The sequence below is a fragment of the Canis lupus genome, chromosome 11 (assembly GCF_003254725.2).
Source record: "Canis lupus dingo isolate Sandy chromosome 11, ASM325472v2, whole genome shotgun sequence".
NCBI classification, from domain to species: domain Eukaryota; kingdom Metazoa; phylum Chordata; class Mammalia; order Carnivora; family Canidae; genus Canis; species Canis lupus.
The window spans coordinates 1,776,128-1,791,659 of NC_064253.1; the positions used below are offsets into that span (position 1 = coordinate 1,776,128).

At 45.2% G+C, this 15,532-nt stretch overlaps 1 protein-coding gene across 3 annotated transcripts in view; it reads left to right on the forward strand.

Annotated features, from left to right (window-relative positions):
* Nucleotides 1–1,699: 1,699 nt before the first annotated feature.
* Nucleotides 1,700–15,532, forward strand: part of RNF130 (ring finger protein 130) — a 143,567-nt gene continuing 129,734 nt past the window's right edge. For all 3 annotated transcript variants that reach the window (XM_025446786.3, XM_025446785.3, XM_025446787.3), the window contains exon 1: nt 1,700–1,961. In XM_025446786.3, coding sequence (XP_025302571.1) covers nt 1,715–1,961 — 247 coding nt within the window. In that variant the 5' untranslated portion in view covers nt 1,700–1,714. The remainder of the gene's footprint in view (nt 1,962–15,532) is intronic.

Sequence of the window (15,532 nt, forward strand, 5' to 3'; positions counted from 1 at the left end):
AGCAGTAGGAGGCATGAACATGTCAGGTGGAGGCAGACCAGGGCATACCAAGTAAGAGGAGCAGAGCAGAGAGATCCCCACCGGACCCCGGGTTGTCTGGGCAGGGAATTCCAGGTCTCAGGTGCCAGAACATGGGTTCCTTAGTCCAAAGAATCCTTGCTCTGTGATGAGGGTGGCAGCTGCAGAAGGGCCAGAGTAGCTCCTACTAAGCCTAAGCGCTAGGCCCAGGGAGAGGACCTGGTTATTTTGGTCTGGGGACTGTACTTCCTGGAGGCATGTAAATAAAATACAATCCAGCGTCGATATGGCCAGGAAGTAGACAGGTGATGGCACTGAGGGTGAAGGGGAGAAATTGTGAAGGCTGTTGCTAAAGAGTCACCCAGGGACATCTGCTATTTTAGCCAGCACTGCATCCAGACCGTTTACCTGGAAACAGTGCCTCGGTTTTCCTTTGTGAAGCTTCCTCTTTCTGGGATATTCAGTACATTTGGTTGGGCAAGGTTGACTCCACCCCTTTCCTCTATAAGATTCAGAGGATCCGGGCCTGGCCAGTCGGGAGATGCTGTTTCCTTCTACCTCAGAGTAGGAAGGACCACACTGCCCAGTGGTCTATAAGCTCCTGGATTCAGCTACACCTGACGCAAGACCCATCCCTCCCCTTCGTTTATGCTTTAAAAGGGCACACAGCTTAACTGACAATGTGTGTGTGTGTGCTGGGAGCTGGTTGGGTCTCACCGGTCTCCTCCTCGTCCAGTGATTTTGGAAGTTTAGTCTAGTCAACCTTGTCAACAAGAGATCCTTGTCAACCACACAGGTGCCCTGGCAATTCTGGGTGTTGCGGGCCCCCACGTCTCCTTGCCGAGAGGCGCGTCCTCTCCTCTGCCCTGCATCACGTCAATGATAGGACTAGCAGCTGAGCTGCTAAAATGTGAAATCTCGTATGAATTTATTTTTTTTAGTTAAGGTTTTAACCGTTTTTTCTTTTGCATTCTCGTTGCAAACTTTCCCACGGCTTTGGGAAAGCTCTCGGGCTCCAGCCCCGCGCCCCTCACGCAGGACGCACGGCCCCGGCCGGCGGCTGGGACCCTCGTGCAGGCGGGCGGGAGCGGGCAGGGCCTAGCGCGCAGGCGCGCGGGGGCGGGGCAGCGCCGCAGGCCTGCGCGGTGCCGCTCGGCCGCCGGCTGGGGCGGGGGGGAGGGGGCGGGGCGGGGGGGGAGGGGGCGGGGCGGGGGGGAGGGGGCGGGGCGGGGGGAGGGGGCGGGGCGGGGCGGGGCGGGCGAGCGCGCGGGGGCGGCAGTCCGGCCCGCGCCGTGTGTGCTCCACAGGCGCTCGGTGGGGCGCGCCTCCCGGAGCCGCCCGCCTGACCCCAGCCGCCTCCAAGCAGGGCGCCCCCGACGCGGCGGGACCAGCCCCGGGGGATGGAGTGGGCCCGTCCGCACGGCCCAAGGTGGGCCCCGAGGAGAAGACCCCGCGCGGCCTGACGCGCGCCCTCGCCCAGGGGCTCATGGGCGCGTCCCCGCCGGCGGGCCGCGGACGTGAGGGCGGCGAGCGGCGGGGCCCCGGCGCCGAGGAGGGCCGTGCTCGTGCCCGGCTCCGCGCAGGCCGCGCGCGCGCGCTCCCGCCGCAGCGCCGGCCGCGCCCGCCCCGCCTCTCGGCGCCGGCCCCGGAGCCCGGTCCGCGAGCGGCGGCGGCGGCGGCGGCGGCCGGAGGGACGATGAGCGGCGCGGCGCGGGCGGGCCCGGCCCGGCTCGCCGCGCTCGCTCTGCTGACCTGCAGCCTGTGGCCGGCGCGGGCCGACAACGCGAGCCAGGAGTACTACACGGCGCTCATCAACGTGACGGTGCAGGAGCCCGGCCGCGGCGCGCCCCTCACGTTCCGCATCGACCGCGGGCGCTACGGGCTCGACTCGCCCAAGGCCGAGGTCCGCGGCCAGGTGCTGGCGCCGCTGCCCATCCACGGGGGTGAGTGCGAGGCCGCGGAGGGGACGCGGCGGCGGCGGCGGCGGCGGGGGCGGGGGCGGGGGCGGCCCGGAGAGCCGGGACGCGGGGGCGGCGGAGACTGCGGCCCCCTCCGCGCGGGGCCCGGGGTGCCGGTCCTGTGCAGCCCGGCCTCCCGGCGGCTGGCGCTGAGGTCCCGACGCGTCTGGGGGCTTTCCTCTCCTTTGAGGAAGACTCGAAAGCGTTCTTTGTCGTCGAGGCCGCTTGTTCGCGGGGGCATCGGGCTGCGAGTTTGCGGGGACCGGCCAGACAAAGGAGGGGGCGGAGGAGCGCACAACTCGTTCCCGGGGGACGGGGTCCCGACCTGCCTTTCGGAGCCGGCAGGCTCGTCCCGGAGATCCCAGACTTCACGCTGCACTGGATCTGCAAGGATAAGGCCCTTTTCTAACGCAAAAACGTGCCGTTTTTGTTAAGTGGCAAGTGGGAGGAGGGTGAGGAGGAATGGGCATCTTCCCTGTTGCTTTTGGCTCCTGTCCCGCCCCAGGAGTCTTACTGTAATTTGACGCCTGAAAATCTCACGTTATGAAGAATCTGATACCGGTGGGGACCAGTAGCCAAGTCTTCGGGGCACGGGTGCAGACCATAGTGGAAATAGATAACATTTTCAAGAATTGTCTTTGAAGCCCTTTGGCTTATCCTCATGACTTCCTAAAACACGCAGGGTCTGTTTAATGATTTGGTATAAAACGTATATTTGTGTAAATTGTTGGCCATGTTTTCAAGGACCCTTTCTTCCTTTGGATATTTTCTGTGGGCTGTTTTTTTGTTGTATTTGGTTGTTTTCGTTTTTTTGCGGGTTTTTTTTTGTTTTGTTTTGTTTTCCACTGCGAACTTTTTGGGAAATGCCTGCTATCTTCTCCACCCCCACACTCATCCTGAGAATGCTGAGGGGACTTTTTTTTTTTTTTTTGAGCTGCTATTCATGTTAAGATGACCTAAACAAGGCAGCCTAAATAAGGTAATGGTGTTTGTTTTTGTACTCACAATATTAAAACATCGTGCCTCTCCTGAGATGTGCATTTGTGTGCTGAACCGGTGAGCTGTTTTATACTGACTGAAGAAAAAGAATCCTACGAGGCTTTCTTTCCCTGTAGCTTGCTTACCCCCCCCCCCCCCCCCCCCCATTTAGACCTGCCCTCTCAAAGTTCATTTTTACGCCAACAGTCTGGGGCTTCATGTGCATATCCTCATCTCCACTTTGTTAGAAATGGCTGTTAGGGTCCCAGCTTGCCTGCAGAAACAACTTTGGTCTTTCGTTCATTTAGTAAATATTTGTGTGCCTGTTCTGTGCCAGTCACTGTGGTTGGATCACAGAATGTTGCCAAACTATGGCACTAACAATGGTAGCCTATTTTCTGGTGCTGAGAACCATGAGGGTCACGTGGTAGGGGAGGAAGAGGAAGAGAGCGAGGCAAGCTGTTCTGAAGCAAGAGCTGGCCCTGTGTGGTGTTTTGTAATCTGTGGTTTTTCTTTGGGGCTGGGTTCCTTCTGGCACCCTAAATCCATGATCCTCACTTTAGATTCTTGCCTACAGAGTGTGCCATGTTTAAAGACTACTTGTTGCTTGCTTGTCAACCCCAAATGAAAGCCCTGTCTTTGAGAAAGCTTGTTTTAGGTGTTGGAATAGAAGGGTATTGGGTGCTAACATGCAACCAATGTGTGGATGAAGGTGAGTCCTGTCCCTTATCCCTGGGGAGGTAGCATCACTGTCGGATTAAAAGTTCTGACCCTGTTGTACATATACTTAGCATGTGACACCGGGAAAGTAAATTGGCTGCGTAACCTCAGTTTCATCAGCAAAACATAATGATGACGTATTTGCCTCAGTAAGGTTCTTGAGTGGTATATATGGTTTCCTTTTTTTTTTTTTTTTTTTTTTTTTTTTAAGCTGCACATGGGGACGCTTGGGTAGCTCAGCAGTTGAGTGTCTGCCTTTGACTCAGGGTGTGATCCTTGGGTCCTGGGATCGAGTCCCATATATGGCTCCTGCGAGGAGCCTGCTTCTCCCTCTGCCAGTGAATCTGCCTCTTTCTCTCTCTGTCTTTCATGAATAAATAAATAAAATCTTTAAAAAAAAAAAAAAAAAAACTGGGCATGGAGCCCAACAGGGGACTTGAACTTACAACTCTGAGATCAAGACTTGAGCCGAGATCCAGTCAGGTGCTTAACCGACTGAGCCATCCAAGCACCCCATAGTTTCTCCATTCTTAAAGAGACTGAACTTGTTAACCTAAATGAAAGTCTAAATTGGTGAGGTTTTAGACATCCCATCGAAGTGAACACATTAGGGCAGTGTGTAAAGGCTGAGTCTGGGGTCCGTTTCCTTAAGTGTGTCTTCCCTTTCTCCATTCTCATACGTGAGACTGTTCTTCGTTTTCTCAGGGTGTGAGTGGTGATTTGGATCTGACTTCCTACCAAGGGGTTCTGCGCACGTAGGTGCTTTCAGTCTAGCAAATATTAATTGAAATCCTTTGTGGGGCAGCCTGGGTGGCTCAGTGGTTTAGCACCGCCTTCGGCCCAGGGCCTGATCTGGAGCCCCGGGATCGTGTCCTACTTCGGGCTCCTGCATGGAGCCTGCTCCTCCCTCTGCCTGTGTCTCTCTCTCTCTGTGTCTCTCATGAATGAATAAATAAAATCTTAAAAAAAAAAAAAAAAGAAATCCTTTGTGCCCCTGGGGAGATGAACAAAATAGATAAAAATCTCTCTTCCTGAAGTGTTAGTAAGGGCCTTTATAAATCAGTTTACCTGTAAATCATGAAATCCAAGACATTTTCATGCTTTGGCAGCAGGAACTTAGGAATATATCTTAAAAACAACAATGGTGATATAAACCTGTTAAAATTACTCCTGTTTAAGAAATAACTTCATCGATTATACCTCGGTAAAAAAGCGAGAAAGAAAGTGGCTATTCTTGATTTAGTGAGCTTCAAAATTTTATATTTTAAGAGAAAATATTGCAATTCTAATTATCTTTATGCTCTTAAAATTTTGAATTGAAGAGAGCTCTTAGCATGTTGAGGATTTACTCTATATTGACAGTAAATAAAGTGATATTTAGATTACAAAAAAAAATGTTATGAATAGAATTTCTGGCAAAAGCAGCTGTGAGTTGAGATGTGAATCAATTCCTTTCCTTTCCTTTCCTTTCCTTTCCTTTCCTTTCCTTTCCTTTCCTTTCTCTTTTCTTTTTTCTTTTTTCTTTTTTCTTTTTTCTTTCTTTTCTTCTTTTTTCTCGCTCTACACCCAACGTGGGGCTTGAATTCACCACCCTGAGATCAAGAGTCACATATTCTACCCACTGAACCAGCCTGAGGCCCTTAGATGTGACATTAATGAAAATGCATTTTGAGGATAAGTGTTTGGCAGTAATGAACATAAAGACAAAATAACTTCACATTTTCCTAGAGCTTAACATGATTCATTTTAAATCTATGCCTTGATTTGTGAAATATTGTTTTGTGAAACCTTTCTTATTTTGTAGTGCTACTATCAATTACGCATGTATGAATTACTGAGCAAAATTTATTTGTCCTACATCCTTAAAGGATAAATAGGCAACTTTTTGTTTAGATGCTTTGGTATTTTTTTTTTTAAGATTTATTTATTTATTTATTCATGATAGAGAGGCTGAGACACAGGAGGAGGGAGAAGCAGGCTCCATGCCGGGAGCCTGACGTGGGACTCATCCTGGGACTTCAGGATCGATCCCTGGGCCAAAGGCAGGCGCTAAACCCCTGAGCCACCCAGGGATCCCCAAGATGCTTTGGTATTTTAATAGTACATTTTGGAAAGTGTAAAACTTTATAAAATAAGTGTTCTACTTTGAAAACATTCTTTGTCATTAAATAGAATTCACTTGTAAATGAAGATCCATTTGTTTAGTGCTACCACATTTCATATTTTAATTGATAAGGAATTCATTTTTAGAAATGGGCCTTTGGAGAAACAGGTCTTGTATTTATTTGCAGATTACAGTTGCTTTCTTATTACTGATCTATTCAAAGGGTGAGCTTAGAACCAGAAACAAAGGTAAACTAGCTAGTACCTGCTATGGAGCAGACATTGTAAATGTGATCTGTGTGTGTGCACACTAACTTTTTGTCTGAGCCTGGGGTGAGGGGTTGGGAAGGAAAAGGCCCTGTGTTGATGATGTCATTGTGTATGCAGATGTGCGGTGGGAAGAATCTGGTATCAGCCTTTTGCTTTGCATAGAAATTTTGAGTATTAGATGTTACAGCCTTGGAGAACAATTTTACCAAATGATCAACTTTTCGGGGGAGGGACCATCTTGCTGACTGTACGGATACGATAGTTTTTTTTTTTTTTTTAATTTTAAGCTTAAGAAAGCAATTTTATTGGATGAATCCATTAAACCTGAATATGGTTTTTAAAATTCTGGTAAAGAGTGAAGGAGATTGATGTTGGAAATAAGACCTTGTATGAAAGTGGTCACATAATGTTGAAATTCATAACGGCAAAGGCAGGGGCTACTGGAGATAGGGATTTCAAAATATTCAGAGAAAAAATAGGTATGTTCCTGGAAGCAGGGACTCTGATAGGAAAAAGAATTCAAAAGGAGGTGGAGATTCTAAAAACCAGATTTTAATATAAATTAAATAGCCAAGCAAGCAGATAAAAGAGATAGATACAATAAATTCTATTTATACTGAGTTTTACAATTTTTTAAAGATTTTATTTATGACATCCACATGCAGAAGAATGAAACTAGACCACTCTCTTTCACCATACACAAAGATAAACTCAAAATGGATGAAAGATCTAAATGTGAGACAAGATTCCATCAAAATCCTAGAGAAGAACACAGGCAACACCCTTTTTGAACTCGGCCACAGTAACTTCTTGCAAGATACATCCACGAAGGCAAAAGAAACAAAAGCAAAAATGAACTATTGGGACTTCATCAAGATAAGAAGCTTTTGCACAGCAAAGGATACAGTCAACAAAACTCAAAGACAACCTACAGAATGGGAGAAGATATTTGCAAATGACATATCAGATAAAGGGCTAGTTTCCAAGATCTAGAAAGAACTTATTAAACTCAACACCAAAGAAACAAACAATCCAATCATGAAATGGGCAAAAGACATGAAGAGAAATCTCACAGAGGAAGACATAGACATGGCCAACATGCATATGAGAAAATGCTCTGCATCACTTGCCATCAGGGAAATACAAATCAAAACCACAATGAGATACCACCTCACACCGGTGAGAATGGGGCAAATTAACAAGGCAGGAAACAACAAATGTTGGAGGGGATGCGGAGAAAAGGGAACCCTCATACACTGTTGGTGGGAATGTGAACTGGTGCAACCACTCTGGAAAACTGTGTGGAGGTTCCTCAAAGAGTTAAAAATAGACCTGCCCTATGACCCAGCAATTGCACTGTTGGGGATTTACCCCAAAGATACAGATGCAGTGAAACGCCGGGACACCTGCACCCCGATGTTTATAGCAGCAATGGCCACGATAGCCAAACTGTGGAAGGAGCCTCGGTGTCCATCGAAAGATGAATGGATAAAGAAGATGTGGTTTATGTATACAATGGAATATTACTCAGCCATTAGAAATGACAAATACCCACCATTTGCTTCAACGTGGATGGAACTGGAGGGTATTATGCTGAGTGAAGTAAGTCAGTCGGAGAAGGACAAACATTAATAGTGAAAGGGAATATAAGGGAAGGGAGAAGAAATGTGTGGGAGATATCAGAAAGGGAGACAGAACGTAAAGACTGCTAACTCTGGGAAACGAACTAGGGGTGGTAGAAGGGGAGGAGGGCGGGGGGTGGGAGTGAATGGGTGACGGGCACTGGGGGTTATTCTGTATGTTAGTAAATTGAACACCAATAAAAAATAAATTAAAAAAATTTTTTTAATTTTATTTATTTATTCATGATAGTCACAGAGAGAGAGAGAGAGGCAGAGACACAGGCAGAGGGAGAAGCAGGCTCCATGCACCGGGAGCCCGACGTGGGATTCGATCCCGGGTCTCCAGGATCGCGCCCTGGGCCAAAGGCAGGCGCCAAACCGCTGCGCCACCCAGGGATCCCCAATAAAAAATAAATTAAAAAAAAAGATTTTATTTATTTGAGGGAGAGCAGGAGCCGGGGGTGGAGGGCGGGGGGTATGGGAGGACAGAGGGAAAAGCAGGCTCTCTGCTGAGCAGGGACCCCAGGATCATGACCTTAGCCAAACGAAGGCAGACGCTTAACTGACTGAGCCACTCAGGGCTATATTGAATTTTGCAATTTAGAAAATGTTTAACATAAATGTTTAACATACTGTGTTTTCCTTCACTTTTGGATGATCCATGGCATATAAGTACTTGAATATTTAAAAAAAAAAAAGTTTGGCCAAATAACCATCCTGCTACCATCCTATTTCTGTTTCTTTAAATGGCAGAGCTTCTCATAAGTGTTGTCCGTATTTGCTGCCTTCAGTTTTTCCTCTGACTGTTCTTCACATTCTAAGACTTTGATTGCTGTGCCAGTGATTTTGATAAGAACATGGCATTTTATTTTATTTTATTTTTTTTAAATATTTTATTTATTTATTCATGATAGTCAGAGAGAGAGAGAGGCAGAGACACAGGCAGAGAGAGAAGCAGGCTCCATGCACCGGGAGCCCGACGTGGGATTCGATCCCGGGTCTCCAGGATCGCGCCCTGGGCCAAAGGCAGGCGCCAAACCGCTGCGCCACCCAGGGATCCCAGAACATGGCATTTTAAATGATATATTGGCCTACAGAATCCCTAGGATCTCAATGTGTGGAATGGTGCGTTGAAACTAAGAAAAAAGTTAATTCAATAAATAAATATTCTTGAATTCCAGTTTTTTTAAAAAAAAAAAAATCTGCATTAAAGGGAGTTGAAAGAAGATAAAGTTAACTGCCTTTTGCAGGACAGGCCCTCTCCAGCCTTCATATATCTGGGTGTCTAGATCCTGGCCAACACTGGACCACTCATAGAGGCCAAGCCACCTCTAGTTCATGTGTAGTTCTGCATATGAGTTTTAAAAAATGGATGAACTACAGAGCATTGTTTTGAATGTTATAAAAGAGTAACCCTTCATTTGAAGGAAGGTCAGATTAAATGACGTCTAAGATTCTTCCACCTTGATCGAAGTGTGACTGTAAAGTGGTAAGACAAATCTTTTTGAACAGACCTGTCAGAATGCACCTATAAAGAAGAGTGATTCTTTTCAAACCAGTCACATGACTTCATGTGTATACATATGTATATGCATACATACACACACATACTGTGTAGCAAGGAAAACATACATTGAAATACTTGTAGAATTTGTTTTGTAAGATTATTTTTGATTGAGCAATTTAAAAATGGTGTGCAATATGTCAAATCCTTGTCTTTCTTAGATAGATTTGAATTTTGACAATTGAAAGTTATTTTGAGTCCATGCTTTTTTATGTGCTTGTGAATTCTCTCTTTAGATAATTCTCAAGAGAGGAAGTCTAGTGTTTGAGGCCATGTCAGCCGCATCTGTGGGATGAATGGATAGTCCCCAGAGCTGATTCTTTTTTTTTTTTTTAATATATTTTTTAATTTTTATTTATTTATGATAGTCACACAGAGAGAGAGAGAGGCAGAGACACAGGCAGAGGGAGAAGCAGGCTCCATGCACCGGGAGCCTGACGTGGGATTCGATCCCGGGTCTCCAGGATCGTGCCCTGGGCCAAAGGCAGAGGCCAAACCGCTGCGCCACCCAGGGATCCCTGATTCTTTTGAGTATTTAAGTATAGCAGTCTTGACTTATTTACAAAATGAAACTGTTTTTCAGGACCATCAACATTTGTTTGTTTTATCATCCTTAGAGTATTTTATGCACTAGACATTATTTTCTGTAAATTGTAGTAAGTGTAGCTTTCTTTACTGTTGGAAGCAGTTCTGGGTAAAACAAAGGAGCTCTTCAAATGCAAAATGGCATCAATACAAAAGTACTTAAGAAGTACCTACTCTAGGGAGGCCTGGGTGGCTCAGTGGTTGAGCATCTGCCTTTGGCTCTGGACATCATCCTGGGTTCAAGTCCCACGTCGGGTTTCCTGCATGGAGCCTCCTTCTCCCTCCGCCTGTGTCTCTGCCTCTCTCTCACACTCTGTGTTTCTCATGAACAAATAAATAAAATCTTTAAAAAAAAACCAAAAAGTACCTACTCTGCGCTTGTGTTATATAAGTCCTATAGTGTGTGCAGAAGGCACTTCCTGCCTGGGAGAGTTTAGCCTTCTTGTTGAGATCAGCCTTGTATACATTGTGAAAGATGATGTGGTTGTCTTCACCAATTGGTGGATGTTTTTCTAAAGCAGGGGTCTGCAGACTACAGCCAGGGGCCAGCCACCTGTTACTGTAAACAGTTTATCGAAGACTGCTGTGGCCATCTGTTCGCTTGTCTTTGGCTGCTTTTGAATTGGGTGGTTGTGACAGGAGTCTATGTGGCCTGCAAGTCTAAACTACTTCCTCTCTGGCCCTTTAAGAGAACGTTTGACAGTCTGTATCCTAAGAGTTCATTTATACCTTAGTTTTTCCCATTAAAAACTATGTTGTGGTTGTATGGATGAAAGTTTGATTCCTAAACTGCCACAGACTTTGAGCTCCTGGCCGTTAGGGACAACATTGTCTTTGTTTCAGTCCAGCACCTAGGACTGTGCCTGGCACTAGCAAGCCACTGGAATATATGATTGCATTTAATCCTGTGGTGTTTGGTCTGGTGGTGAAACTGATGGCAGGCTTTGTAGGCAGGTGGGGAGAGGGGGATAGATGGACAGAGGATACTGTAGGGCCTCTGTTAGGGTGCTGCATTGTAAATGGAACGAAGACCAGAAAAACAAAACATGATCTGGACTTGTAGTCTGGAAAGGCTTCGTTAAAAATGTGGAATTTGAAATCTACCTTGATGAGTTCTTTTTCCAGCCATATGGAGTCAAAGGGACCAGGTTTACTTCCCCCCTTAAAATGACTAGAAAACCCGACAAAGTTATGAAACAACAGTTTTAGAAATAGATCAACAAAGAGTATGATATAGTGATCCTTGAGAGAAAGGGAATAAACTGGAGCCAGATGACTGCCCCAGCATACAGCTTGAGTGTTTGCATGTTGCCATGCAAGGAGGGGGAATCCAGAAGGAACCTGGTGGTTTCCTTGAGTTGCTCAGACAGAGTTCAGAGCTCAGGGAGGTCAAGGCAGTTGGAATGGGCCTGGACATGCAAGGAGATAAAGTACCAGAGGAGAGAGCTGCACAGAGGGTGGGCTCTGGGGAGCTGCAGCTGGCCCCTCAAGTCTTTGGTTGAGGACTGATCTGTACGTTTTGTGAAGAACTGTCAGAAATTTGCAGGTGAAAGAACTCCTGAAGTTCCCATGATGCTGAGAATAGTTCATATTCTCATTCATCAGTGTAAGGAGACCCCCTAATGCACAGGGCATAGAGCAGGGCCATGTCAGCCCTAAGTAAAAATCTGTTCTGGACCCCACCTAACAAAGCTTAGAAGCATACTTTAAAAGGATAGAACTGATTCAGAGTAACTGGTCCAGAACAAAGCCCAACAGTATTTAAAGGGATGCAATGACTTCTGGGTCCCAAGGACATAAAATCCAAGACCAATATCCAGTCAAAAATCACCACGCATGCTAAGAAACAGGAAAATCTGACCTATAGCCAGACAAAAACAATCAGTAGCAATCAGAAAGGGAACAAGTTATTGAGTTGCAGATAAGGATGTTAAAATGGCTATTATAGATCTACCCCATTTGTTCAAGGAGATAAAAGAAAATACGAGCATGATGAGAGAAATGAATACAGAAAAGACCCATATCAGACTTCTAGCCATTAACTCAACTTGAAAAAGGGTTGAATTTATATTGATAGAGAATAGAAGAGAAATGAGTTTACCAAGAGGATGTTTGCTGCTCTGGTGCTCTCAGTGTATCTCAGGCAGTTATATAGTTAACACATACTGTGGATTGAGGATGGTGCCAGTACTATACATGGATGGTCCTTTAATAACAGCCATAGGTAGTTATGGGAATTCAGGGTTCTCCAGGTTCTCACTGAGTGTCTTTTTTCCTTAGGGCACTGTACAGGATTGGAAATTATATTTCCAGTTTGTTTTGTCTCTGAGGGCAGAGATGCAGTTTCTGTGTCCACTCTTGTATACTCAGTGTGCAGTGTGGTACCTGGAACATAGTAGGGTGACACTAGGTAATTAGCGTGGGATGGATTAAAGCAGATGAGGGAACATGCCATCCGTGTGACTGTAGGGATTCAGCAGAGCTGGAATGTGATATAGCTCTGTCTGATTGCAGCATCTATACTTTAACCACTTCTTTGTATTGCTTCCCAAATGGGTTTAATAAATTATGATATATCCACTCAGTGGAATGTTATGCAGCCATTAAAGGGGATTATGAAAGCTGCCTATATCCTACAAAAATGAATATACAGTGATTGAACTGTGACTATGTTAAATTTGTTTACAGCAGACAAGGACTCAAAGTAATGTGCAAAAATAAAACTAGATGTGTTATATTGATTTGATTGTGGGTGACATTCCTCATTTTCTTCTCTTTTTTTCTCTCTCTCGCTTTCTCTCACTCGAAATTGTTAATTTTCAGTACAGAACATTCATAGGGGAAAAGTCCTATTTCCCGAAGGGAACAAGTCCGCATCAACAGGTTGTTCTTTTGTTTGTGTATTCCCTAGATTTAAGAAGCATGGAATGAATTCCAAGCCATGGTCAGAAAGAGTAAGAAACTAGAAGATACCAGACATATATTGAAAAGGGCATATTTTTCCCTAGTAAGAAAAAAAAAAAAAGGAACTCTAAGACCAAGAATACTTGATCCAAATATGAAACAAAAGTAAAATGTGGCATGATTTTGAGCAGTTAGCGGGTCCTAGAAAGGGAAATGGAATCATAGCACAGGGCTCAGCTGCTCTGTAACATTTCTATAATGATATTAATGCTTTAGTGGTTTCGTTGGTTTTCACTGTTTAAAAATCAATCTGTAGTTAAAGTATGGGAGGCTCTATTAGTTGTAGAACAGAAAGTAAACATTACCAACCTTAAGAATATATCACTATAAATAGATGACAAAGATAGAGAAATGGGAGAGAGAAAAGACACGTCAGGAACTAGTGAGGGCCAGTGTCTTCATCTCTGCACACAAGGTAAGCATTCAGGAGGGTGTGTGTAGTTCAAATGCTGGGAAGGTTTAACTGCAGAGGAAAATAAGGAAGTAAATCGGGAGAGAGGGAAGATGGAGAAACCTCAGTAAGCACGATCTTGATTTGTGAACTTGTAAATACAAAGATAGTGTCTAACATTGAAATAATGGCTGTAAGCCTTTTTGGAACTGGATGGTGACCACCAGAACAACTAAAAATAGATGTTAAAAGTGATTGCCTTTTGGACTTGGGACAACAGGGTGAATGGGGCAGGTGCACTTCACTGTATGCCATTGGATAAATTTGTCTTTTCTGTGTATGGGCAGTAAGATCCCCACTTTTTCCCCTTTCCACACTACAAATGAATTCTGCTCCTACCCCTTTTTTTCCTTTCCTGAAGCTCCCTGCTTTCCCAACATCTGCAGTCTTTTCCAGCTCCAGGGCTGCATTAGTACGTAGGGTTCTGCAGAAACTAAGCACTGTGTCTAGAGCATTCCTACTTAGTAGGCACTGACAGACTCTGAAATCAGGAAATGCTACCAGTGAATTAACTGATTTTATCTTATAAACAGATCTACATCTATAGACAAACAACAAATAATTATTGTTGTAGCTGCTACATTGGCTCATAGTGTTTTCCTTTTCTCTGGCAACTACCTTCCACCCCAGTCTGTTGTGATAAGGCCTCAGCATTGACTGAGCATAGGATGACCCCAACCCTTGGCCTCCTTTGGTGCTCTTTCAGCTTCCTCAGGGCTTCTCACTTATTTCCCTGTTTGATGTAGATTCCATGATTCTTCATGATAATCACCCCTTTTTTCTCTGTATCAGACTCTTTTGGCAAAATCTCAATCCTGGGTGAACCACGTATCATGCATCGTCTCTGCACCTCCTGTCACCACGCAGCTGAATGTTGCTGGAGAAAATCAGAACAACCCACCTGGCAAAATTTATGTTAACATAAAATTTAAGCAAAAACAAGTGGATACTTAACAATGTTCAGTAATCCAAAAATATATTTTTTTAATTTTTTATTTAAGTAATCTCTACAGTCAACATGGGGCTCACTCATGATCAGGAGTTAGTTGCACACTCTTCTGACTAAGCCAGCCACCAAAAATACTTTTTTCCAGAGAAGTGGGACAGCTCTCTGAGGCAACAATTTTCTCTCTCCCCAATGTCTGCTATTGTCTCTTCAGATTACCTTCAGCCTCATCTTACCTTCTGGGCCTTGGAGTCACACATTCAACTCTGCCTGCTTGGTATCTTCAACCTAAACGTCCCAAGGACATCTCTGGGTTAATGGGCCTCAGATGGAGCTTTTGATGTATTTTTTGCCTTCCTGTCTGCTCCCCCTGCTCCCCGGTCTTCCCCATTTCAGCAAATGACATCACTGTCTACTCTTACTATTTAAACAAATTTAGGAGTTGTCCTTGCTTCCTTTCCTCACATTCCACATTCAGTTTTTGCTCCACAGTTAACCTGCAGGATACACATACCAGTCTGTTGCTTGCCCTTCTTTCTTCTGCTATCACAGTATGGGCAGCTCTCACCTCCTGCCCGTTCCTGGTCTCTGCTTCTCTTAACTCCCGTTAATCTTTTCTCCCTACAGTAGCCAGAATAACCTTGAAGATTCTGCATGGAGTCATAACACTCATTGCTTAACCCTTTCATTGTCTTCTTATCATCCTTAGACTGGAAATCTGAACTCCTTCCTATGGTGTACCCCCTTCACTCCTGCCAGTCCACTCACCCCTGCTCATGCTGAAGCTGTTCTGATATTTTTTACTTCATAGGGCTTCTGAGGTTTTTTTTCACAATGTGTACCTTCTGGCTGCCCACTTCCTACTCCCCTGTATGGTGTGTGCTGTGCTAATGGAGCTTTACAGTGCATGGTTCTGTATGATGGCCAACTAAAGGGGCAGACAGAGACAAGGGAAGAGAATTACAGAATGTCAGAACTTGGTGGTCATCGGTGATGAGAATCTCGAGTCTAGCCACCCATATGAAGCTTCAGCATTCCTGTCTGGTGATTGTACAGCCCAAGCTTGAACAAACCAGTGACAGAAATCTACCACACTCATCTCTGGAAGATAGTGTTAGAAAAAAAAAATTGGTTCAAATCTTCGTAAGCAGTAGTTAATTTCCTTGTTTGATTCAAGCCCTCTAACCCTTCGGCTTTATAGCCCTATTTCTTTTGACCATTCTTAAGAATATTGGTTTTCTAAACTTCAGAATGTGTTTGCCGTTGGCATTCCACTTAAAGGATGCTGTGGGTTGAATAGTGTCCCATAAAAGTTCATGTCCACCTGGAATCTCAGAAGGTGACCTTATTTGG